We start from the raw sequence: 25,195 nt of genomic DNA, 5'->3' as shown, positions 1-25,195 counted from the left end.
AGAAATACTGCTTATGGAACACGAACATGTTAGAAAAGCTCTAGCATCATTTGAATGCAATTGTCACTGTTTGAAATTGTATTTAATGTAATGACATTCCTACGTTTTTAAGGGTCAAATACCATAGTTATTGAATAGTATTAAATAGCCTGTTTTGCACGTGTTTGACACTTAAACATGCACTGAAACTGCATCACAAAACTGATTAAGACACACAAATACACTCTCTCTCTTGCAGAGTTAAAATGCTATAAACACACACAATAATCTTTACATGCAATTTCATCAGGTATGTGTGTGATTGTGTCGTCGGGGAAGTGTTTACATTCCCCATCTCTCTCTTTCTCTTTCTCTCTGGCCAAGCTGCTTAATCCAATTACAATGACTGTTTTTCAGTGTGACATTTGGGATTGCACTTCAATTCATTGCGCTTCAAGAGTAACCTGGCAGAGAGAGAGAAAACGGTGATCCTATAAAGCGATTATGTGCACTCTTCAGCTGTATGTCAGTCTGATGTGGGATTCATTACTGATGATAGTTGATCCTTTTGTGACCGCACGGGCTGGCATGATGATTAACGATCATCAATTCAATCAAATCAATTACACGATCATAACTGATATCGATATGATTATCTTTTTGGTAACCACATTATAAAAAGCAAAATCTTTTTAGTTCTGTTGAAACCCCCTCTAAACTTAGGTTACTATGAGAAGTTAAGTTGGTTTATTCATTGATTTAAGCCTTAAATAGACTTAAATGAGATGGTGTTACACATATACAGCAACACACACACACACACACACACACACACACAGATTCGTCACTGGGCCCAGACAAGACAATGACTCTCTGGGCGGGTCGCCTAGCAACAAGATAATACTAAAAATACTCTGGGTGCACATTCTCTCACTCCCAATACTGTACTAGACTGAGGATAGAAGCTACTTGTGAGAGCTAAATATCTACGCTACTGCTAAATCTGTCTCATTCATTCTTTTTCTGTGCTCTCCATCATTCAGCGTGCCAAAGCCGACGTCTTCCACCCTCCCACCATCTCCCTAAATGTCTCACAGAATAATTACACAGCAGTCAGAAACAGATAGACAGAACACTGAAACAGTGACAACTGAAAATTCACTGTGACAGACATGATAAAACAACCAATACTGATAAATAAAAGTACTTGCGTTTGTTGCAAGTAAGTATTTTCATTTCTCATGCACCCTCATTTCATTCTAAACCCATATTTTAAATCCAGAAATCATAAAAAAAGCACTATAAAAGTAGATATGGTGACTTGTATGGTATATTCCATTAATTCTGAAGACACAATAAGACTAGGTATGACTAGGTGAGGAACAGACTGAAAACGTCCCCTTCCACCAAATGGTAAACTCTTACATGGACTACTTTTGAAGTGCTTTTATGGTGTGTTTTAGTCCTTTTTTTGAGCTTGACAGCACCTGCCCCTATAAAAAAAAAGGTCAAGTGTGCATTTTGCATACTTTTTTGACAACAAAAAAAGAGAGTATACTTACTTCAGTCACATACTTTTTATGTACTTGCACAAAATGATACTGATGTATACTTAAAGGGTTAGTTCACCCCAAAATAGAAATTCTGTCAACATTTACTCATCCTTCTTCTGAAGAACACAAAAGAAGATATTTTGAAGAATGACTGTCACCAAACATTGACTTTCATAGTATTTTTTTCCCCATCATATGGAAGTCAATGGGTTCATCAACTGTTTGCTTACTCACGTTATTCAAAATATCTTCTTTTGTGTTCAGCAGAAGAAAGAAATTCATACAGGTTTAGAACAACTTGAGGGTGAGTAAATGACAGAATTTTCATTTTAGGCTGAACCTAAAGCCTTTAAGTATACCTAAGTATAATGTTAAGTTCACTTGAAGAAAACAAGTATACTTGCAGTACTCATGTTTTTGTTTATTATTATTATTATTATTATTTTTTTTTTAATATTTAACATTTGGGCTAGAAGTGTATAGTTAGTAAACCAACTGTATAACTTGAGTTCACTTGTAGTATAGTTGAAAATCTTTTTTTGATGTGAACTAGTTTTGTACTCCACATTTACTACACTTAACAGTATACTTTATAAACTAAAAATTATTTAGTGAAATAGTATACTTACTAAATTTTATGCATTTACATAAAATTAACTTGAAATATTTTTCTTTTATGTAAGGCTCAGTGTCAGCTTTTGTTGTACAGAAAAGAGCAGCATGAACATTCTGCTAAACATCTATTTTTTATGTTCACATTTATTTTCCACAGATCATATGGGTTTGGAATGACATGAGGGTGAGTAAATGCTCAGAATTGTATTTTTTTGTGAACTAAGGGATACAGTGTGGTACACAGTCAATAAGAGCATTTGTCACCATGTCAAAAGTCACATCATGTTAACTGGCTAGTATTTCCTATGAAACATTTGATGTCAAGGAGTGTGACCATCATGGGATAAGACAAATACAGATAGATACAGACAGCTTATTACATCAATTACTTGGTTTGTTATTTCAAGAGAACATCAGCTGAGCTGTTTATTCTTGGTTGGGTGTTCTCTCTCTCTCTCTCTCTCTCTCTCTCTCTCTCTCTCTCTCTCTCTCTCTCACTCACTCACACACACAGACACATTATATACATTTTAAATTAGAATTATTTTGAATGATATTCAGCACCGTCACTGTCAATATTTTCCAATTGCTCTTCTGTCCTCTGTGGGATTATTCCAGTCCCTTTTTCCACACTTTTTTGAGTTTCATTCCTTTTTTGCTATTTTACTTTCCCAATAATGTCAACCTTCATTTATGATATACGATTAATTATGAACTTGACATGCTTTTCTGTCCGATTCTTATTTAGTCCTGAAACATGCTTTTCTTCTTACACAAGCAATAGTAAGTCCATTCTGTTTGTTCAATCTGCTCTTAATAACTGAAAGTTCATTTTTGATCATTCTGTTCATTTAAATGTCTTTTAAAATATCATTACATTTACATGAGCGTAATACTGACACATAAAAAAAGTCCAAAAAATTAAACCCCTTCATTCAGTAACCGAAAGCTCGGATTGGCTCAAATAGGGGTACAAAAAAAAAAAAAAAAAAAAAAAAAAAAAAAAAAAAGAGTCATTGGTTACAGGTTTGGAAAAATTTAAGACAGCACTGAGAGACGGATACAAGTGTAAGGCAAGGGAACAAGGAATGATATGTAAGATACTGCATCCAAACTAATTTAAAGAGACAGTTTATCAAAAAAAAAAAAAAAGAGAAACAAAACTGTCATCATTTACATACCTTCATATCGCTCCCCAAAAAAGTAAATATCTTTGAAAAAAAAAAAAAGTAAATAAATAAAATAAACCATTTTTTATATTCTATGGATAGCTGTGAATAATGACAATTTTTAATTTTGGATGAACTATCCCTTTAAGAAAGAAAATGGAAAGTTACAAAAACTGACTTATTAGACTTAATAAAAGTTAAGATAAATATCTAATAAATACAACAACAAAAAAAGCTCCTTCAGTGGTGATTTTCATATTCCTTTCAAAGCTTAAATAATATGAGGCCTTGCTGCCTCAGAATCCAGGGATGTGGCAGTATGTTTCCAGTGAGGACAACAGGATGTACAACAACCAGAGGGAAATGAAAAGCAAGGACGTCAATATCTTGCAAGTCCGTGGACCGCCGAGCTCTCCTCCAGCCACTGAGGGGCGCCGACGATACAACAGCACACTGACAACCACCACAGCCATAGCAGTGAAGAGTGTGACAGAGAAGGCCAGAGAGCCCGGCTCGACTTGGAAAGATTTGCCTTTGGTACGCCAGTATACAGCAGCTATGGTCCACGCCACACCGATGCCCAGGAAAACATTGACAGCGTTGCTGCCCGTCACATTACCAATGGAGGCGTCAGCATACTGGTCTTGGATGGCTGCAACCTTACTGGCAAAAGTGTCTGTGCAAAGGAGAGATAGAATTAAATTATGATCAGACTACAATACAATTACAATTTGAACTGCAAGATGTTGTTATTGAATGAAAAAGAGAACAGGATTTGGCTGAAAATAGAAGTAAGAAGTATTGGAAAGAGAGGTCAAAGAAAGGGAAAGGGTAAGCAAAAGAGGAACTGAGAAAAAAGGAAGAGAAAGAAAAAGGAGGAAGAGAGAAAACAAGAGAGGGTTCAGGTGAGTGCACTGGAAAGAGTCAAAGAAAAAACAAACAGATTGATACACCAGCTGAAAACACATAATCCTGGTTTTGTCATATGATTCCCTTATTCAGTCATGTGATCCTGTCATGTACTTCCCTAGTCTTATGTGTCATTAGGCTTGTTCAAGATGCATCGGCGCTGCGTAGACCGTTTGGACTGACTCAGACGGCTGACTCAGCTTCTCCAGAGTGGCTGCACAAGCTATGGTGACGACACAGCTGTTTCACGATTGGCCGGATTCACAGCATGACAACAATCACATGTGTTTCATGTTTATTCTGACACCTTCAGTTTCACTAACGCTCACAATTCTGTATTTTTATAACAGTTAAAGCTCTTTTCATGTAGTCGCAATGTTATATTGTGTCATGTTTATCAAAATAAAACTGATTAAAAAAAAAACATAGAAATGTCTGTGTATTTGACAAATATTGCATTTAATTCACCTAATCTTTGATAAAACACAGTGTGAGCGTCACTACGGGAAGCAGAAAGTGTCCGACTTGAAGTCTCTGTTTTAAGCTCCTCCCCGAATTCAAGCGGCAACTCTCGCCAATCGGTCACATGCAGCCGAAGTCGAACACACCTATTGCTTCTTGTTTCATCAGTTCTGTTTTCTCATTGGTTTATTGGTTCATTGTGTTTAGGTGTTATTAGTCATTAGTGTTTGTGTTTGTGTGTGTATATATATATATATATATATATATATATATATATATATATATATATATATATATATATATATATATATATATATATATATATATATATATATATATATATATATAGCCATCATGTTCCCATTGTGTTTTGTCTAGCTTTGTTTGTAACCCGTTGTTGAGTCGAGTCATTTTGTATTTGTTCAGGTTTTGATTAAAGGGGACCTATTATACCCCTTTTCAAAAGATGTAATATACAAACCCGATTCCAAAAAAGTTGGGACACTGTACAAATTGTGAATAAAAAAGGAATGCAATAATTTACAAATCTCATAAACTTAAATTTTATTCACCATAGAATATAGATAATATATCAAATGTTGAAAGTGAGACATTTTGAAATGTCATGCCAAATATTGGCTCATTTTGGATTTCATGAGAGCTACACATTCTAAAAAAGTGGGGACAGGTAGCAATAAGAGGCCAGAAAAGTTAAATGTACATACAAGGAACAGCTGGAGGACCACTTTGCAACTTATTAGGTCAACTGGCAACATGATTGGGTATAAAAAGAGTCTCTCAGAGTGGCAGTGTCTCTCAGAAGTCAAGATGGGCAGAGGATCACCAATTCCCCCAATGCTGCGGCGAAAAATAGTGGAGCAATATCAGAAAGGAGTTTCTCAGAGAAAAATTGCAAAGAGTTTGAAGTTATCATCATCTACAGTGCATAATATCATCCAAAGATTCAGAGAATCTGGAACAATCTCTGTGCGTAAGGGTCAAGGCCGGAAAACCATACTGGATGCCCGTGATCTTTGGGCCCTTAGACGGCACTGCATCACATACAGGAATGCTACTGTAATGGAGCCTGCATCTCTGATGGTATGGGGTTGCATGAGTGCGTGTGGCATGGGCAGCTTACACATCTGGAAAGGCACCATCAATGCTGAAAGGTATATCCAAGTTCTAGAACAACATATGCTCCCATCCAGATGTCGTCTCTTTCAGGGAAGACCTTGCATTTTCCAACATGACAATGCCAGACCACATACTGCATCAATTACAACATCATGGCTGCGTAGAAGAAGGATCCGGGTACTGAAATGGCCAGCCTGCAGTCCAGATCTTTCACCCATAGAAAACATTTGGCGCATCATAAAGAGGAAGATGCGACAAAGAAGACCTAAGACAGTTGAACAACTAGAAGCCTCTATTAGACAAGAATGGGACAACATTCCTATTCCTAAACTTGAGCAACTTGTCTCCTCAGTCCCCAGATGTTTGCAGACTGTTATAAAAAGAAGAGGGGATGCCACACAGTGGTTAACATGGCCTTGTCCCAACTTTTTTGAGATGTGTTGATGCCATGAAATTTAAAATCAACTTATTTTTCCCTTAAAATGATACATTTTCTTAGTTTAAACATTTGATGTCATCTATGTTGTATTCTGAATAAAATATTGAAATTTGAAACTTCCACATCATTGCATTCTGTTTTTATTCACAATTTGTACAGTGTCCCAACTTTTTTGGAATCGGGTTTGTAAGTCTCTGGTGTCCCCAGAATGTGTCTGTGAATTTTCAGCTTGAAATACCCCACAGATAATGTTTGGGGGTATGAGCAAAAACACGCCGTCTTTGTGTGTGTCCCTTTAACTGAAAATGAGCTGCTGCTCTCTTCTGCTCTTTCCAGAAGAGGGTGGAGCTTTAACAGCTCACGCTTCGTTTGCTCAACAACAACAAAGCTGGAGAATCTCATGCAGCCAAAATGACGATTGTCAGTAGCGGTGTTCGGCCTTACATTGTTCAAACCGGAGTCGGACACTGCATTATTTGAAACTTGGTAACTTGGACACTTACCTGGGACAGATGTCCCCAAGGCAACAAAGACCACGGCGGTGACTGAATCCTTCAGACCAATAGTGCACCCAAAGTGGGAAGCGAGATCTCCTGTGACAGCCGTCAACACACCAATCAGGAAGATAGACACAATGAAGCATGCCCATCCATTCCAGTACTCTGTAGGCGGGACGAATGCAAACAGAACCTTCCAGAAGACTGTGAGGAAGTGCATGATATAATCAAAGCAGGATGGAAGACGCTCTTCACCACTCTCCTCCTCATTGTCATCACCTAAGAGGTCAAAGAAAGATGAGTAGTATGTGTTAGCCGGCATAAGAGAGTTAAAGCTGTATCAAAATGTGCCTTGTAAAAGAACATCTTCGCAGTCTTTTTGTCACTTTTTGTTGCAAGATTTAGATGTAACTGTTTTGGATCTGACAGCAGCTACAGTAAATCAGTAAATGATTTCTTAATGCTTTGTGTGTAAATGACGCTTTTATATGGATAATGTTTTCCTATGCACTGACGTTAGGCAATCATAACCATGGCTGTTTACTGACAGGCCTTAAAGGAGCCGCCCCTTAAAACAATGGATCATTTCAGACAGAGAGTCTGAATGAGGGCTGAAAATAATAATTTTTTTGCAAATATATGACTGTTTTTTTTTTTATTATTTGTGCAAAATACTTTATTAAAGGTGCAATGTGTAAAATTTGTGAGGATATATTGAGAGAAATGCAATATAATATACATAACTATGTTTTCAGTAGTGTATAAAGACCTTAAATAATGAACTGTTATGTTTTTATTACCTTAGAATGAGGCATTTCTATGTCCCGTGGGTCCCCTTACGTTAAGCTGCCATTTTGCGCCGCATGTTTCTACAGCAGCCCTAAATGGACAAACTTCTCTACAGAGCGCGTTTAATCACTATGTTGTTCTTCTTCTAAATTTTGTGTTTTTAAAGGCAGCTTGCATCATCACTATGTTGAATATGCACAAAGAAGTAGTAGTAGTAGTAGTAGTGGTAGTAGTTTATTAGAAGCAGAGACCATTCTTTGTTAGAAGTAAGAAGAAACCTCATTGCTTGACTGGCTAACATACTCTCTGCTGTCTCAGACGACGACATCTTTGTCTTGTGTCGGCCAGACGGCCACCATAGCTTCTCTATTTTGCTTCAAAAGTTCGCAGTTCGCAACCTCACCGCTACAAGCCACTAATATTTACACACTGCACCTTTAACATGATGAATGAAGCTCAAGGAACATATTAAAAATATATATTATTAAAAATAAAAAAAACTGTTTCCTATTTTAAGGCATTTTAAAATGTAGTATTTTTTTGTGATAGCAAAGCTGTATTTTTAGCATCATTACTCCAGTCTTCAATGTCACATGTTCCTTCAGAAATCATTCTAATATGCTGATTTGGTGCTAAAGAAACATTTCTTCTTATTATTATTAATGTCGAAAACAGTTTTGCTGCTTAATATTTGTGTGGAAAACATGATGTGTTTTTTTTATGACATTGATGAATAGAAAGTTCAACAGAACAGCATTTTTTTTTTTTTAAATATACATATTTTGTAACATTATAAATGTATTTTGACCAATTTAACATGTCCTTGCACATTAATTCATATTGGTGCCTCAATGATGCCCATGTGACAAAATGTAAAGGATGAACAAACAGGAAGTAGCTTACCTGCGCTTACAGTAACAGCACTAACAAACTGCTCTCTCCAGCTACTGCTGCCGACTACCAGAGCCAGGTTAGTCTTCTTAATCAGTTTATCCACCGTATTCTACACACACACACACACAACACATACATACAGTTGCAAAAAATATTTATATATTTATATTTTTATATATTGAACTGTTACATAAAAGCAATATCACGCTCGGCTGTGGTACACATAAATCACCATGAATTGCTAAATAACTATTACTTGTAACTCATTTTGCATCGTTGCTTAACTTAAGAGTGATAAAGGCAGTTCTACCTTAAACTCATAGGACTCTTCAATCACCACCTCCAATCTGGTATGTTCACCCAGACTAGGACATCCCATTTTAGCTACTTCCTCTTCCTCCGCCCCAATCTCCGGCTTATTTTCATTAGAGTCCCCTACAGTACACACATAAACATGACAAAGTAGACAAAGAAAAACAGTATATTAGAAACATATTCCTTATATTTGTCAAGCTAGATATTAAATCTCATGAAATTAATCAGAGCGAACAAAAATGAGCAGTATAACAGTGACTGACGGCTAGATGGAAAGATACACTTCTCAGTTTCTGAAACTGACAAGCAGGAAATTTCATAAATCTTTTGAGCGTCATTGTGCTAATTGAATTGTAAAGGAAGGCATTTAAGATGGAAGGGTCATTGCCGGAGAAGGCTGTATAAATAATGTAGAGAATAGTGATCGCCTCCAGTCACGCTGCTTACACGAGGTGATATAGAGACGGACAATTTTTTCCTGAGGTAACAATCTTCACAGCCTGCAGGTATTAGTGTCTAATACTTTACTGTAAACATATTTCCTACAGTACACATTATTTACTAAGCCAGGGGATATGAAATTATAAAGAGAGAAAGAGAGAGAGAGAAAGAAATCATTTCATTCACTCCATTAAAAACATGTCTTTAAGCTTAAAAGGACATTATGTAATCGCTGCTCCTCCTGAACGCTCAACTCGCTTCTGTTTTTTAATTTATCCTTTTTCCTTTCTTTTATCTGTAACCTTTCATCTTTCAACACTTTGTTCATGTTCTCCTCATTAAATGACCTCCACAATCATTTTATTTGTAGCCTTGACAGCACTGCTAATTTGCAAGCTTTATTTTTTTTTTATTGTTTGAGAATGTGCAGCAGAAAGTGGCACAAAAGCACGGCTGCTGGTGTAAATAAAGCAGGAAACATTCAGCTGTTTCTGTCTGCTGTGCTCCAAAGGCTAATTAGTAAGCAGTCTCTTATTACTACACATCCGATTAGCAAAAGTGTGAAATCGTGAGAATAATGGATGATAAATTGAAGATCCACACACACAAATGTTGTCCACAAACTTAACCTTTAATGGAGACTAATTTGACCAATTTTAGTATTCTTTATAATGGATGAAAATATTTTTTGAACATTTTTAGAATTTTGCTGCTTTTGCAGAGGGCAAGAATTAGATATTTTTGTACTGCTATATTTATTTGAACAACTTTCAGAGAATTATTATTATTATTATTATTCAAAGCCAACACTCAAACTTTCCTTTTCTAGTTAAAAAATACACTAGTGAATTGCATGAACTTTTTATTCCATTTTAATCCTTTTAATATTCAAATTCGAATTGCAATTCTGTGTCAGGTTTGCTACCTCACTTAAAGGTGCAGTAAGCGAATTCTGAGAAACTTGTTTTGGTGATTTCAAATATCAACAGTAGAAATCATTTACTGCACCTTTAACACTCAATTCAAGTACAGAAAATGAATTGACATTTCCATGGCCTTTCAATTCAGCTCTGAATATTGCTTAGCTCCAACATTCAGAACATACATGTACATACATATTTACACAATTTACCATGTTTTTGTCCAATCTCGAGTAGCACTGGCTCTCCTAACTCAATGCAGAAGGTCTTGTTCTTTTCATACTCTTCATCATCTATAATCTTCACCTCAATTGTTTTCCTGTAGAGAGAGAAAAACAGACACTAAGCTCAAAAACATTGTCATTCCTTTAAACACACTTACATAATTTCTATTTTAATTACTCTAAATCACATACACATGCTATGAAACTATGACTCCAAACAATAAGAATTACAGTTTAATGAACTCATGCACATTCATATGTAATTCACGCCAGGATTTGCATAACCCTAACATACAGTAAACAATTACACACCCAAAATACATCATTATATAATGACGTTTTGTAGTGCCAACGTAAATGCCAATGGGGTGGAAACTAAGTACAGGATTGAAAATAATTGCTTTATAGTTAAATAAATTGAGAACATCATACTCCCATAGAGAGATATTACAGCAGTGCTCTCCTCAAACAACAACCTTGAGCTATAATAAGAACTGCACACTAGCTTAACAAGTACTGAAACTGGTTCACCAATATCCTGCACAGAAATCGATGATATTCATATTTGTGTGCCATGGTATTATTTGAAGTATTTTGAAGTAGCACAGTGCACAACTTGTCAAAAAAAAGTTTGTTTCTGGTATTTTTTTAATCTTTATAAAAAAAGTATCTTATGCTCACCAAGGCTGCATTTATTTGATCAAAAATACAGTAAAACAGTATATTTTTAAATATTTAAAATAACCTTTTTATTGTAATATATTTAAAAATGCAATTGATTCCTGTGATAGCAAAGCTTCAATGTCACATGATCCTTCAGAAATCATTAAATATGCTGATTTGGTGCTCATTTCTTCTTCTTATTAATGTTGTGCTGCCTAATATTTTTGTTTTTGTGGATTTTGTGGAAACCACTTTTTTTCAGGATTCTTTGATGAATAGAAAGTTCAAAACAACCACAATTATTTGAATTAGAAAGCTTTTGTAACTTTATAAATGTCTTTACTGTCACTTTTGATCACTTTAATGCATAGTTTTTGGAAATAATAATAAAAATAAAAAATAATAAACTGTGCATATAATAAAAAAATCTGGAGTGAATTTATTTGTGAAACATCCGTGAACCATTTACCTGGTGCACAATACATTTGCAACTTGAATTTTGAGCTGTAAACAAGGTTTTGTAAAATAAAAAAAAAGCTAAGGAAAATGCTACATTACAATAATCTTAGTAAAATTAAAGAATATGCAGAAGTCCCTTACTACAGTACCATAGTTGTTTTGGTAAGGGATCAAATCTGAGAAAGGAGTATTTAGATATTATATATTTATTCTTTTTAGAGTCTCAATAGTACACACAAACTGTTTATTTGTTTGTGTATATGGATAAGCGAGAGGTCACAAGCCCCTGTGTCGACCTCAAGAAGAAGAGACTATTATTGTGGCTGTAATACTCAGTTTCCCACTTTCACTACCCACTGACTTCATCATACATTTATTCATCTTTGTTCAATTAAAATTGACAGATACATTAAATTAAAGCAGGCTTAATCAATAGCCTTTATCTTCTTCTGTGTGAAGAACACAGAGAGAAAGACAGAGACAAAGGGAGCGCATACAGTTTTTAAAGAGGATGAAAAATTGTTCTGTTGACATTGGGATTTTCTGCTCTACAAATAGACGTACATTTCTAAAGTATATAAGCACACCGCACACACTCGGAAGAAAATGTTCTGAATCCGAAAGTATTACAGATTATAAGTGCCTCTTCTGTTTAATCTTCCTTCCCAGAGCAGCAATTTCAACACTTTTCCTCTCCCTGTGTTTCTCTCAATCCGTTAATTCAATGTCAGCTTGACTGATCAACCTTTATCTTAGATTATTCAGAGGACTGAGAAAATTCAGTTGAATTCTTCTTGCCTCTCATCACCTTTCTCTGGCCTCCAGCTTTCAACCTCCTGCTCTCCTCTTAATTTTTGTTAAGAGGAGAGCAACACTCTTGCTTTCCCGCTCACCATCTACCTCTCCTCTCACTATAGTACATTTCCCCATGACCTCCATCCCGTTCCCCTTCTCTTTCCCTCACTTCACTGTGCACTTATTAGATTTTTTTTTGGTGTTCTTGAGCTGAATCCAGCATGCAGCGCAATTAAGATCTTGTCAGCTATGCGTTTTATTGCATTTACCTGCTGCTGCTCCCTCACACACATAACTCTTTAATATTGTAAAAGAGTAAGGAAGAAGGGAGCTGAAGATGATAAAGAAACAAAAGGAAGGACAGAAAGTAAGAGAGAGTCGTTGATAATGCTGTTTATTTATCTATGCTGTCTGTGTTGTTTTAACATCCAATTCACTAAATGACTTATGCAAATTGGGTAACAGTGCAAGACCAAAACATCTGTGCTAAAAACCATCTTTGAGGCGGTTTCTGAGTACTAGGTTGTGTAAAATGCAGCAGATTACCTTTATCTGGTGTACTTTACTGGGATTAAACAGCATCACCATAAGCACCTGATAAGGCTATTTTCATGAAGCTTTTATCCAAAACTACTTACATAACGTAAGTTCGATGTATACATTTTACCTAGTTCATGCATTCTCTGGGAGTCGAACCCATGCCTTTGGCATTGCTAGTGCCATGCGCCACTGTTTAAGCTACAAGAATGCATGGAGATTGTACGTTTTGATGAATTACAGCTTCTATGATGATTAATGCACATTTACCACTTGCTTTCGGCACACATTCATAGCACAATGTCAGTTGCGACAGGCAATCCATATATCCATATAAGCCTAATTTGCAGAGAAATTATGCGTTTGTGCAGATACTGTAAGAATGACAAATACTTAATTTAAATATTCAAGGTGTGACACCGACTATACTAGCACGTTTAACGCCTGCTTAAGAGGGATTGTGGGTGCTGATATTACTATCAAATCCACAATATGCAAATTTAGGAAATTTGATGAGAACAAACTTGAAATGAATTAAAGGTGCAGTAAATAGATTTTGAAAAGCACTGTTTGGAAGTTAGTCGGGCCGACACCAACAGCAAATGTGTAACCAATCAGCATTAGGGGGTGTGGCTACAATGGTCGAGGAGACAGAATGAGTAATGGTGCATTCACACCAGACGCGAATGAAGCGGTAAGTGCGAGTGATTTACATGTTAAGTCAATGCAAAGACGCGAATTGACATCCTGCGGCGAGATTCGCAAGAATTGAGCGATTCGGGCGTTTGACGCGTTTAACGCGTGATTCGCGCGAATCGCGCAAGTTGAAAAATCTGAACTTTGGCGAAAATTTTCGCCGCGTTAACCAATCAGGAGCTTGCTCTAGTAGTGACGTGACGTAGCGAGCTGAGGCAGAAATTTGAAACAACAATGGAGGACAAAATCATCGTCGCTGTACATCTTCATACGTTTATAGAAAAAAAAGGATCGTGTTTGAAAGAAAGTGAGTGGGGAGGTCGGACAATCTGATTGAAAAAAAACGGTCTATATATATATAACGGTGTATATATATATATATATATTACACACACACATATATATACATATTAAGACAACAAGCCAACTAAAGATGACCAATTGAGCTTTCGCTGTAATTTACAATTATTTCCCCGCTGACAAGTTGTGTTTATTCAGAGGAAGTGTGCAGAAAGCAGTGGGAGAGTCTGGGACACATAAAGGAGCGGGAGAGCCCCTCTCATGACGCAAATTCACGTCTGTTGTGAAGGGATTTTCATGCGCAAATGAAGCGAGTAAACTCAAGATGTTCAAGCGTCCAACTACGCGCAAATTTGAAGAAAAAAAAAAAAACTGCAGAAAGAGAGTTGATGAGACAATACAAAAGAGCTCAAAAGAGTATCACTGGAATGAAAGGTTATGACTGGGCAAGCACTTTAGGACCAGCGTTAATATTAGAAAGCTTTCCAGCGCTGGAGAGAGTGGGAAGGCCTGAAAACAGACGCGGAGGCTGCTTTGATTCCGCTTCACATGTGAGTATCACTGGGTTTGTCAACTCTTGTTTGTATTTAGACTCTTGTGTACTGTATGCTCATTTTTTGTACTTCCTTGTCATTCGTTCATCATCTGCGCTGTTTTTCGTGAAGCATTTTGTGGTGCGTCAGTTGTGTTATTTAGTTATCCACTCACATTGCATGTGTAACAGTGGCCAAAAAGTGAGAGTTGTGCAGGTAAACCACTGCACACTGACAACTGCTGTTTAGCATCATTCGCCTCGCCTTCCAGCAGCGCTCGGGCCAGGGTTCGAGACCGACTCGGAGCAGGATGATTAGAATTGTAGTACGAGTTTTGGAGGAGGAGCAATGAAGAGAGGGGTGGGTTTGTTTGGGTTGATTTCAAATATCAACAATGTCCAACAGCGTTTATCAAAATCTACTTACTGCACCTTTAAGCTGGATAATGACATTATTGTTTTCTGATAAGCTGACTGTGAGGTTGTTTCATAATTTATGAACTTTGCAACATTGACACATTTATTGAACTTAACTGAATCAACACTGAACTGACTTGATCTTCTATAAAGCTGCTTTGAATATGTTTCATAACTGATGCATTTTTCAACATTCTCACTGTTATTTTCTTAATTTGCTGGTGCTAAGGCTGTTTTGAAAATCTGTATTGTAAAAAATTGCTAGAAATAAATGTGATTTTACTTTTATAATTGTTATTAATCACACATTGAATAACACAAGGTACAGTATTTATGCTGCATGTCATACAGACAAGTTAGTATTAATATTTGAAACAGAACATCTGTCTCTCACTCTGTCTTTCATTGATTTTCTCTTATTGGTTCTTTAATAGACATGTCGTAGAAACTTTATTGTAATTATCGATCAAAGAGCCTTACAACAGACTATACATTGTCAAAAACTGTACAGCGCAACATAATTTTTGGCACTGAAATAACATACGCAAAAGTGAAATCGCCCCAGACAGTTTCATTTTGCCAAGGGTGTTGGCTATAAAAAGGTATGTTGAGTGTTTTCTCCACTTCAACTCCATTTTGAAGCATTAATGAGCTCCTTCTCTAAGTGCAGGTCCTAAAACTCTCCACTTTCATTTTCTTGAGTGTTTTCATTTCTAAAGAAAGCCTCAAAGCATTAAATTAAACACAGAGAGGAGATTCATATTAAACAATCACAGCCAGAATCACACAGTACCAATATTGGCAACATTGCACTGAAGGCAACTTCAGATAAAGACACCTGGTCATTATTTACACACACACACACACACACACACACACACACACACACACACACACACACACACACACACACACACACACACACACACACACACACACACACACACACACACACACACACACACACACACACACACACACACACACACATATGTTTAATGGGGACTTTCCATAGACATAATGATTTTTATACTGTACAAACTGTATATTCTATCCCCTAAACCTACCCATCACAGAAAACGTTTAGCATTTTTATATTGTCAAAAAACATCACTTAGTATGCTTTATAAGCTGTTTTCCTCATGGGGACCAAAAATGTCCCCACAAGGACAAGGATTTCGGAAAGTGCCATCTTTGTAGGGAGATTTATCCCCATAACGTAAGTTTACCTGAAACACACACACACACACACACACACACACACACACACACACACACACACACACACACACACACACACACACACACACACACACACACACACACACACACACACACACACACACACACACACACACACACACCAATCATCAGTTCCTATTCTGCCTAATGAAAATTCCACACTCAACTTCCAGTAGCTCTTGCTTATCATGATGATTAGCAGGTTGTGGTTGCTGATAATTAATAAGAGACAAGGACCGACATGTTCAGTACATTGAACTGTGTACATAGTTTAATTAATGCAACTCACACACGAACAGAAGCTGATTAATAAAGATAAATGCTACACACCAACCTATAATTACATGATCAGAGGAAAGGATTGATTGAATTTCATCATTATTTTTAGCATTTCATTATTTAGGAACTCATTTGTACAGTTCCTTCATACAAAAGCCCAAACACATATAGCTGCACGAAGAATAATGAAAAGACAATATATCGAACCACTCAAAATAGCACCAAGCCACCATGTTTCCACTGTTCAGGAAATCAACTTATGAATAGCTTATTTATAGTTGTCTCCGCACATTAGCCTGGGATAGGAGAAAGTATTTTAACATCGAAAAAATTACACACTTCACCTTTAAGGGTGACAAAGCTGAGGGCAGATGTGACAGTCTGGGTCCAGAGAACCCTCCACAGGACAGTCATGGACATTTACAGTCATTATGTTACAGTCAACAAATTCCACAAATAGAGACCATAAAGAAAGGAAGACAAAGATAGTTCTTCCCAACTGATAAAAAGGATTAAATAAAAAGGATTTCAATATTGGCTTGACAGAATCAGTCAAAGAGTCAGAAGCAAAAGAAGGGAAATGTGGTGTAGCTTTTTTGTATGAACTGAAAAGAGTCAAACTGAAAAGTAGACTGCAGAGTAGAGACAAATACAGTGAAAATGTCTGAAGAAGAATGCCATTTACAAGAACTGATTTTTGTGGGCACGGTACCATGGTAATACCTTAGTAAGGTTTGAAGTACATTGGAAAATCATGCAAATACTATTGTTTATGAATACATTAATCATTCTAATCATGGTATATGGGTTACATGTCCTGGTTTTTCTAAGTTAGATGCGTTCCTGGGTCAGCATATGTTGTTGAACCAAGAACAACATTTTGGATGTCACACACATAACCATTTCAGGTCTTGAAGACTACATTGAGTTGAATCAGGTGTGTTTGATTAGAGGTACATACAAAATATGCAGAGAACCACTGGCCTACATTAAATCTGATCACATATAAAGTGATCATGTCTCTTCAAAAGACTTTGATTAAACTATACAAACGAAGTTTGAAAACTGGGGTGGAATGGGCTTTTTGGAGGGCCACAAATCTCTCTAGGTTTCATTAAAAACATTGTCAAGAAATGACAAGGGACATGCTTGTCACCATATTGTGAGAACGACCCATATATTAGCAACCATCTGATCCCATCACTGCACTATGGTACTTCTATGGTACTACGTAAAGAGGTCATGGCATTAGGTAATCAAATGCATGTAATTTCTTCCATGTAATCCATAAAGCCTCAAATCAAAATCAAATCAAAAACACTTCTGCAATGAATATTACATGGTAATGCAATCTACATTTCCACCATAGGGGGTGAGTATGCATTGAGATGATTGTTTATTTAGAGACGAGTGATTTGATCACATCCTCTCATAATTACTTCCACTTAAGGCTGTCAATCACATAAAAAAGTGAAATATTGTTTAATAGAATGTCATTCAGCTCAGATACCATTTTTAAGAATTTTAAGTTTTATAAATAATGACACTTTAAATTGACATTCTTGTTTTAATTCTATTCATTCTATTATCTGTGTTTGTTTTAAGCCGCGCACACACTTAACGATTGTAAGGCCGATTATGAATGTAAATTGATACTTATGACTGATCGCGCTCAAACGCGTCCAGTCAGAGCCAGTTGCGTTCAGTCTGCGATTACAGTCGGTGTTCAAATTCCATGTGTGAGTATGTAAATCGGCTCCAGTCGAAGGAAACAATCGGTATGTGTGTTCAGTTCAGTCTTAGAATGTTTCAGCTAATCGTTAGGTGTGTCCCCGGCTTTAGTTCAGTTGGACTTTGAGTTTTGCACTGTTCTCAGTTCAGTTTCCTGTGTTTTCTTTGTTCATGCTCTTCTGTTGCCATGGTTTTTGATTTGCCCTCATGTGTCTCACCTGTGTCTTGTTAATTACCTCGTGTGTTTCTCTCTGTGTATATACGGGCTCATTTTCAGTTGTTCTTTGCAGATCTCATCTTAAAACAAAGAGGTTGCTCTGTTTCCTGTGTTTTTGTTTCCTGAGTTCTTGAGAAGAGTTACTTTGACTTTATTTTCATTAAAATAACTGCTTGCAAATAGATCCAGCACTTTTATTTCCATTTTTATTGCAACCTTATGCAAACATTTGTCAGCAAATGTACTTAAAGCGTAACTTTGCCAATTTCCAACCTGCTTTATATTGTTACAATGTCTGTACTATATATAGATGAATGATGTTTACTTGTTCTCCATGTTACCAAATCCAAGAAATTCACATTTAATAATCAGCAAAAGTTCAACTTTTGACAGCTCCAGGGCTTTTGTGAAAACTACAGATCATACTTCCGCATGTTTGTATCCCTGACTACATACAGTCGGATTGACAGAGGGTTATCAAAACAGTTACTTTAAGCGTAGGTTTATCACTGAAAATTGTTCTTTCTAAAATACGGTGTACTGTGGTCATCCAGTTTGTCATGAGGTTTTTCAGATTGTCCGTCGCGGCGTTCTCTCCATATTTACGATCCTTCACTGGAAACCGAAAATAACACGCTCCCGTTAAATGTTAAATTTTTGAGTTCTTGCCCCCAGTAACAATACAAGTCAACCCCGTTATAACAAAGTTTGTTAAGAAGTATTTCCTACTAAAGCAGGGTTGCCCAATCCTGCTTCTGGAGGGCCACCGTCCTGCAGAGTTTAGCTCCAACCCCAGTTAAACTCATCTGAACCAGCTAATCAAGGTCTAGTATAGGCATACTAAAAACTTCCAGCCAGGTGTGTTGAGGCAAGTTGGAGCAAAACTTTGCAGGACAGTGGCCCTCCAGGACCGAGTTTGGACACCCCTGTACTAAAGCAAGTGCTGTTTGACTCTGGTAAGCGTATTCAGAGCAGACTGGTGCTAGAGGCTTTGGTCGGCAACATGCCCAGTGCATTATGGGTTATGGAAGTTTTCTTATACCTATTTGGCAAAAGGGAAGTTTTTCTGTGTTTTCTCTAGTCAGGTAGCACCGATTTCATTTTTTCCCTTTGACATTGTACTGTATAGGTTTAGGTCATTGTCCTGGAAACACCCCCACCGTCTTAAGCATCTGTTTGTTCAGCAAAATTTAACGTGTGCTTGAGAGAGAGACATGAGGTTGTGCAGCTTTATATATCATAGAAGTGAAGCATCCAGGCAGAGCAATGGGACTGAGATATTCATCATTTATGAGTCGGTCATGTTCTCCAAATTTCACCACCTGCTCCCTGCTCTAAACACACACACATACACACAGCAGATACTGAAACCAGGGCAGAGCTGCTCAGGGCAGTCCACACACGTGCTCTCCTCCCTCATGATGAATGGTGACGCATCTTGGGTGGAGTTATTGATCAAAAAGGGTCAGGAGTGTAGATTTAGGCAGTAGCATTCAGTCATAATTTAAATTGCATTAAAGTCTGTTTTCTGCTGTCACCCACGTGCTTTTCTATCTGGCGCTCCCTAGATAACAGCTTTCTAATTAAAGAACAATGACGAGCAGCTTATGGGTGGCACGGACAGTGACTCTGAACATTGTGATAATGTTGAGGAACTAGCGTTTAAGCTTATAAGACAGAGGTGTGATTCTCAACCTGTCAGAATGTCTGCTACAAGTCACACAAAACTAAAAATGAAATAAAATGATGTATATCTAGTAGTGATGTCAAGTCTGATTCATTTCTGCAAACCAGTTCTTTCTAACAATTCGTTTCAATGGACCGGTTAAAAAAAAAAACAATTCATTGGTTCCTTACATCATCATGCAATGATGTCAGTATGCATTGCTTTTCTAACAACTCATTGTCATGTTATATCAATGAAACATTCAAATAAAGGCATGTTTGTCAATGCATATTGCTGATTATTGCCTTTCATTTTCTTAAGTTAATGGTGTTTGCAGTCACAGTTTCATTTGATGATCCTTCATGTAAGATACGACTGACCAATAATGAGTAGCCTACATCTTGGATACATTTCCTAAACGTTTCGCACCTACAACATACATTACAGACACTGAGCCACAAATGCAGATATATATCTCTCTCCTTGATTTAGCTCAACTTAAAATATAATCTGCATTCACAATAAACCATAGTAATTCATTTACATCTCTAGACAGAAAGGAATTTGCAGGTTTTAATAAAATATTATTTAATAATAGTTGTTATAATAAGAATATTTCCAGTATGTGCCCCAAGCTTGCATAGTATAGTCAACTCACTCATCAGACTCCTTTGTCATCCTTGCCGTTGACATCATGTGTTATCAACCCAGAACTAAAGTTCGATTCAGCTGGTTGGTTACTTCCTGAGAACCGGCTCAAAAGAACGATTTGTTCAAGAATCAGACATCACTGGTATATACAGTAGCAGACATAGAGAAGAACATATCTACACATATATTCTTTTATAAAAAGCATTATTTCTATTTATTTATTTGGGTGTGAACTCAACTGAAAAATATAAAAATCCAAAATTAATGTTTAAGGGCAAACATCTTAAAGATTAGTTGATAGGCTGTTGATTCATTAAATGATTTTAGTTTTTATTGTAGAGACCTAAACAGTGAAACAAGACAATTTTCATAAGTCAAAAGCATGAAGGACAAACAAGGGAACGGGTGGCATATAATGGCGCTTTTCCACTGCGTGATACTTCTCGGCTCAGCACGGCACGGCACGGCTCGCTTTACTTTTGGTTTGCTTTTCCATTTAGTTAGTACTGCTTCAAAGTAGGTGGTATTATAGACTGATTGTTATAGTTGCGCCGCCTCTACTGCCGTGGATCTGCTCCTCATCTACCAACGAATCTGCACTTCATCTACTGACCACAATACATATTTTTTTCAAGTTTCGTGCGACAGTCTTTTAAAGCAAGTCGTTTCACGAACAAATGATACTGCGGTGGCTGTGACTGACTATTTAAATCTAGTTTCAAATCTAATGACGCTGTTAGTGACGATTCTCTCTGACCAATCAGTGATCTGCAGTGTTTACACATCACATTTAGTATTGGTACAGCTCGCTTGAAACTATTTAAGCGAGCCGAACCGTTCTGTACCGAGCCGTCCCATGCAGTAGAAAAGTGCCATAAGCCTGTTTTGAGCAAAGAGTGAGTGGCACCTCTCTAACCACAAAGTGTCTAGAATCTGAACTCTAGGAGCTGAGTGGAATAAAGGCCTAATTTTTCCAGACACTATGAAGCGTGAAGCAGAAAGATGTGGTCTACAAAAGAGAAAGGTGATTGAGGATGATCCATTGGATTGATGATGTCAAGCAGGTTGCTACTGTTGAGGAAGGTGGACATATTTCTGAATATCCCAACTTTCAAAGAGTTTGTCAGAAAGTATTTACTTGTTTGGGATGTGTTGACAATGCAGAAAAGGTAAGGAGGAATAGCATTATATAAATTGCTGTACAGACACAGGTCTGTAATTCCTACATTTGCCCTCACACACTGTTTTTCTTCATCTGTCTTCTGGATATATCTGTAGACTCCTTTGTCTGAATGATTCTACGCTCAACACAGAGGAGGATGAAGGCAGAAACAGCACAGGTAAATATACTGATGACGATTAACAGAGGGCGTGGAGGAAATTAGATTATTAGACAAATTACAACAATGATACACCCACACAGTCTCATCCATTTTCAAACAAAGAGTTATAAAAAGTCCTTAGTTAGCTGACGAAGTGATAACACTTAGAGAGAACTATAATAGTCACTAAATACTGTCATTTACTAATGATTCTAAGCAACATACAGTACACTTTTTACAGGGACAGTTCCTCTGGAGCAGCTTGGTGCTTATATAATGATAATTGTTCGCTGCAGATTTCAATCTACAGCCTTTCACCTACACTAACCCTGCAGTGAGAAGAGGCCACATACAGTAATGTACACCCTACACTTTAGACTTGGTTGAAACTGTAGCTATGGGCTGTTCCACTAATGTTTTGGACTAATATGGAGCAATACATGTGAACTGCTGGTAAAAGATGTCCAAATATATTTCCATATTCAACCAGATTTAGTTGAGAGTTTAATATCTTTTCTGTGTGGTGATCATCATCAGCAGCCCTTGCTGACTGTCAGTTGGCATGACCACCAAAAGCCAAACAAATACAGTATGTACATTCATAAATCAGGTGATAAAAACTACCACTGTTAAAACTTCCCATGGTAACATATATCTAGGGCTTCATTTGTGTTTTCCAGAGAGTTATAAGAGAGAATAAATCAGCCTTTTAAGAATTCTTAAACACTGAACATTTAATAAAATGTGGTCTAACAGTATAATTCAGGTAGAAATACTACAGAAAATAATGTAATAAAATTAATCAAAAACCGATTGTCTTCACTGAATTAAATATAGATTATTCCTTATTAAAGTTACAAAAGACATTCAGTTTTTTAACATTAAGGACACAGACAGCAACACGTTTATTATACTGCTGTCACTTTAAGATCTAATGCACTGATTCAATATATTGATACACATCTGATTTTCTCCCAACACTCACTTAAAGGTGCAGTAAGTAGTATTTGAACTACGCTGTTGGACATTGTTGATATTTGAAATCTCTCTTCATTGCTCCGCCTCCAAAGCTCACACTCCAATCCTAACCACCCTGCTCCGAGTCGGTCTCGGACTGCTGCCCGATCGCTGCTGGCCTGCGAGGCGAATGTACTACCAATGACGCTAAGCACCTCATTCTCTAGCGGTCGTCAGTGCACAGTGGTTTACTTGCTCAACTCTCACTGTCTGGCCGCTGTTACACACGCAGTGCAAGTGGACGTCTGTTTATCACAGCTGACGTGCAGCAAAATGCTTCACGAAAAATAAAGCGCAGTTGATGAACAAACAATAAGGAAGCACAAAAAATGAACATACACACTCTAAAAAATGCTATGGACAAACCCAGGGATTGGGTTGTTTTCACCCAGCCATTTTTTCAACCAATTTTGGGTTTATTTTTTTAGCCAGCAATATATTAATATAGCAAAATGCATGTTTTTGCTCACCCCCAAATAGGGTCAAATTTGTGGGGTATTTTAAGCTGAAACTTGACCAGACCAGAGACTTATATTACATCTTGTGAAAGAGGGCTTAATAGGTGCCCTTTAACCCAACCTGCTGGGTTTGTCCATATTTTACCCAACTTGGGTTGTTTTTAACCCAGCACTTTTTAGAGTGCAGTACACAAGAGTAAATACAAAGTGTTCGTTGTTAGTCGCAAACAGCACAGCAGCTCCAGACAATCAAAACCCAGTGTACTCACATGATAAGCGGGATCAAAGCAGTTTTCAGGCCTTCCCACTTAGCTCTCTCCAGCGCTGGAAAGCTTTTCTAATATAAACCGGGTCCTAAAGCGCTTGCCCAGGCATAAACCTTCATTCCAGTGATATTCTTTTGAGCTCTTTTGTATTGTGTCCCATCTCTCGCTCTGCAGTTTTTTTTTCTTATTTTCAAATCTCCCTCTTGCTCGTTCTCTCTCCTCGACCGTCATACGCCCCCTAATGCTGAATGGTTACACGTTTGTTGTTGGACTCGACCCGACTAACTTCCAAACAGTGTATTTGAAATAATACAGAGTCCCCCTTTAAGACATAGCGACTGCGTTTACCTGAATACTCACACGTTTTTTACATAACTGTGTGTATTTAATTATTCAAGCACAATAATCTGCAAAAAAACATCTCAATTCAGCACTCATACACTGAAGGATTTCGTTTTGTGTGTCTGTGCTTTGGGTGCATTTGTCAGACTACACTTTTCGTTCCATACACTTCTATTCATATGCATATGAATGCTGGAGACTGTAAGTGCAAGTTCATGAGAAGAAGATTAACATTTCACTGTCTTCCAAAGGTCAAGGTTGGTGAACTATGACCTGCGTATTACATTTTGAAATTATACATACAAAAAAAAAAAAAAAAAAAAAAAATATATATATATATATATATATATATATATATATATATATATATATATTATTGTCTTATTATATGGACTAATATTCTCATATTTGGCAGCTACACATTAAAGTACATGAGATTTAAATAAAAAGCTTGCATGGTTATATATAAACTGAAACAAGGGAACTTGGATGTTGTGGAACAAGTGGTAAATAATAGAATTGGGTCAGGAGGAGAAGACAACTTCAGTGAGAAAACTTAAGGAGCTGAGGAGCTTTAGAAGGCTGATCCGCCAATTTGCCAGGTGCACTGCAAATGGATGAGAACTGTGGGTACCAACTATTGCAAAAATGGTTGAGTCATTTCTCTTTGTCAGCAGAAAGACGTTCAGTAACAACGAAGCCTGTTGTGAACACTGGGACGAGTGGGATGACATATATGCTGTTCTTTGAAGCTGGAAAGCAGGTCAAAGGAAAGAAAGAAGGCAGTACAGAAACATTAAAGGCTCATAAGTCATATGACCCCATGCGCATATGATGAACGGCAGGCTGAATGGCAAGATGGACACCAAAATTTTCCTTTGCCACTTCTAATGGCTGCCAGCATGCCATTGCCACCTTTGAACGCTGGGACAAGTGGGATGACATATATTTGATGAGGAAAGAAAGAAGACAGTGAAGAAACCCCACATCATTGAGTGCTGGGATGAGTAGAGTGATAAAACTGGATGAGATGCAGAGAAGATACAGAGAAGATAAGACTCAGCAGAGAAGATACAAAATGGCAAAGATCAATTAGCCTAATTTGTCTCATTGATCTTTGTAAATTCAATTTCAGGGGCAAATTTTCAAAAGGAAGCTTCAGGGGCAGTTGTGGTCTGATGGTTAGAGAGTCTGACTTGTAACCTGATGGTTGTGGGTTCAAGTCTCAGTACCGGCAGGAAATGTAGGTGGGGGAGTGAATG

At 37.2% G+C, this 25,195-nt stretch overlaps 1 protein-coding gene across 2 annotated transcripts in view; it reads right to left on the bottom strand.

Annotated features, from left to right (window-relative positions):
- Positions 1 to 2,262: 2,262 nt before the first annotated feature.
- The window catches only part of slc8a4b (solute carrier family 8 member 4b), a 76,072-nt gene continuing 53,139 nt past the window's right edge, over positions 2,263 to 25,195 (bottom strand). For both annotated transcript variants that reach the window (XM_048185975.1, XM_048185974.1), the window contains exons 5-9: positions 10,332 to 10,438; positions 8,754 to 8,878; positions 8,453 to 8,552; positions 6,767 to 7,039; positions 2,263 to 3,992 (exon numbers count right to left, since the gene is read on the bottom strand). In XM_048185975.1, the coding sequence (XP_048041932.1) occupies positions 3,613 to 3,992; positions 6,767 to 7,039; positions 8,453 to 8,552; positions 8,754 to 8,878; positions 10,332 to 10,438 (985 nt within the window). In that variant the 3' untranslated portion in view covers positions 2,263 to 3,612. The remainder of the gene's footprint in view (positions 3,993 to 6,766; positions 7,040 to 8,452; positions 8,553 to 8,753; positions 8,879 to 10,331; positions 10,439 to 25,195) is intronic.

The sequence above is a fragment of the Megalobrama amblycephala genome, linkage group LG3, assembly GCF_018812025.1.
Source record: "Megalobrama amblycephala isolate DHTTF-2021 linkage group LG3, ASM1881202v1, whole genome shotgun sequence".
In the NCBI taxonomy this organism is placed as follows: Eukaryota; Metazoa; Chordata; class Actinopteri; order Cypriniformes; family Xenocyprididae; genus Megalobrama; species Megalobrama amblycephala.
This window is presented reverse-complemented; position numbering and strand designations above follow the sequence as displayed.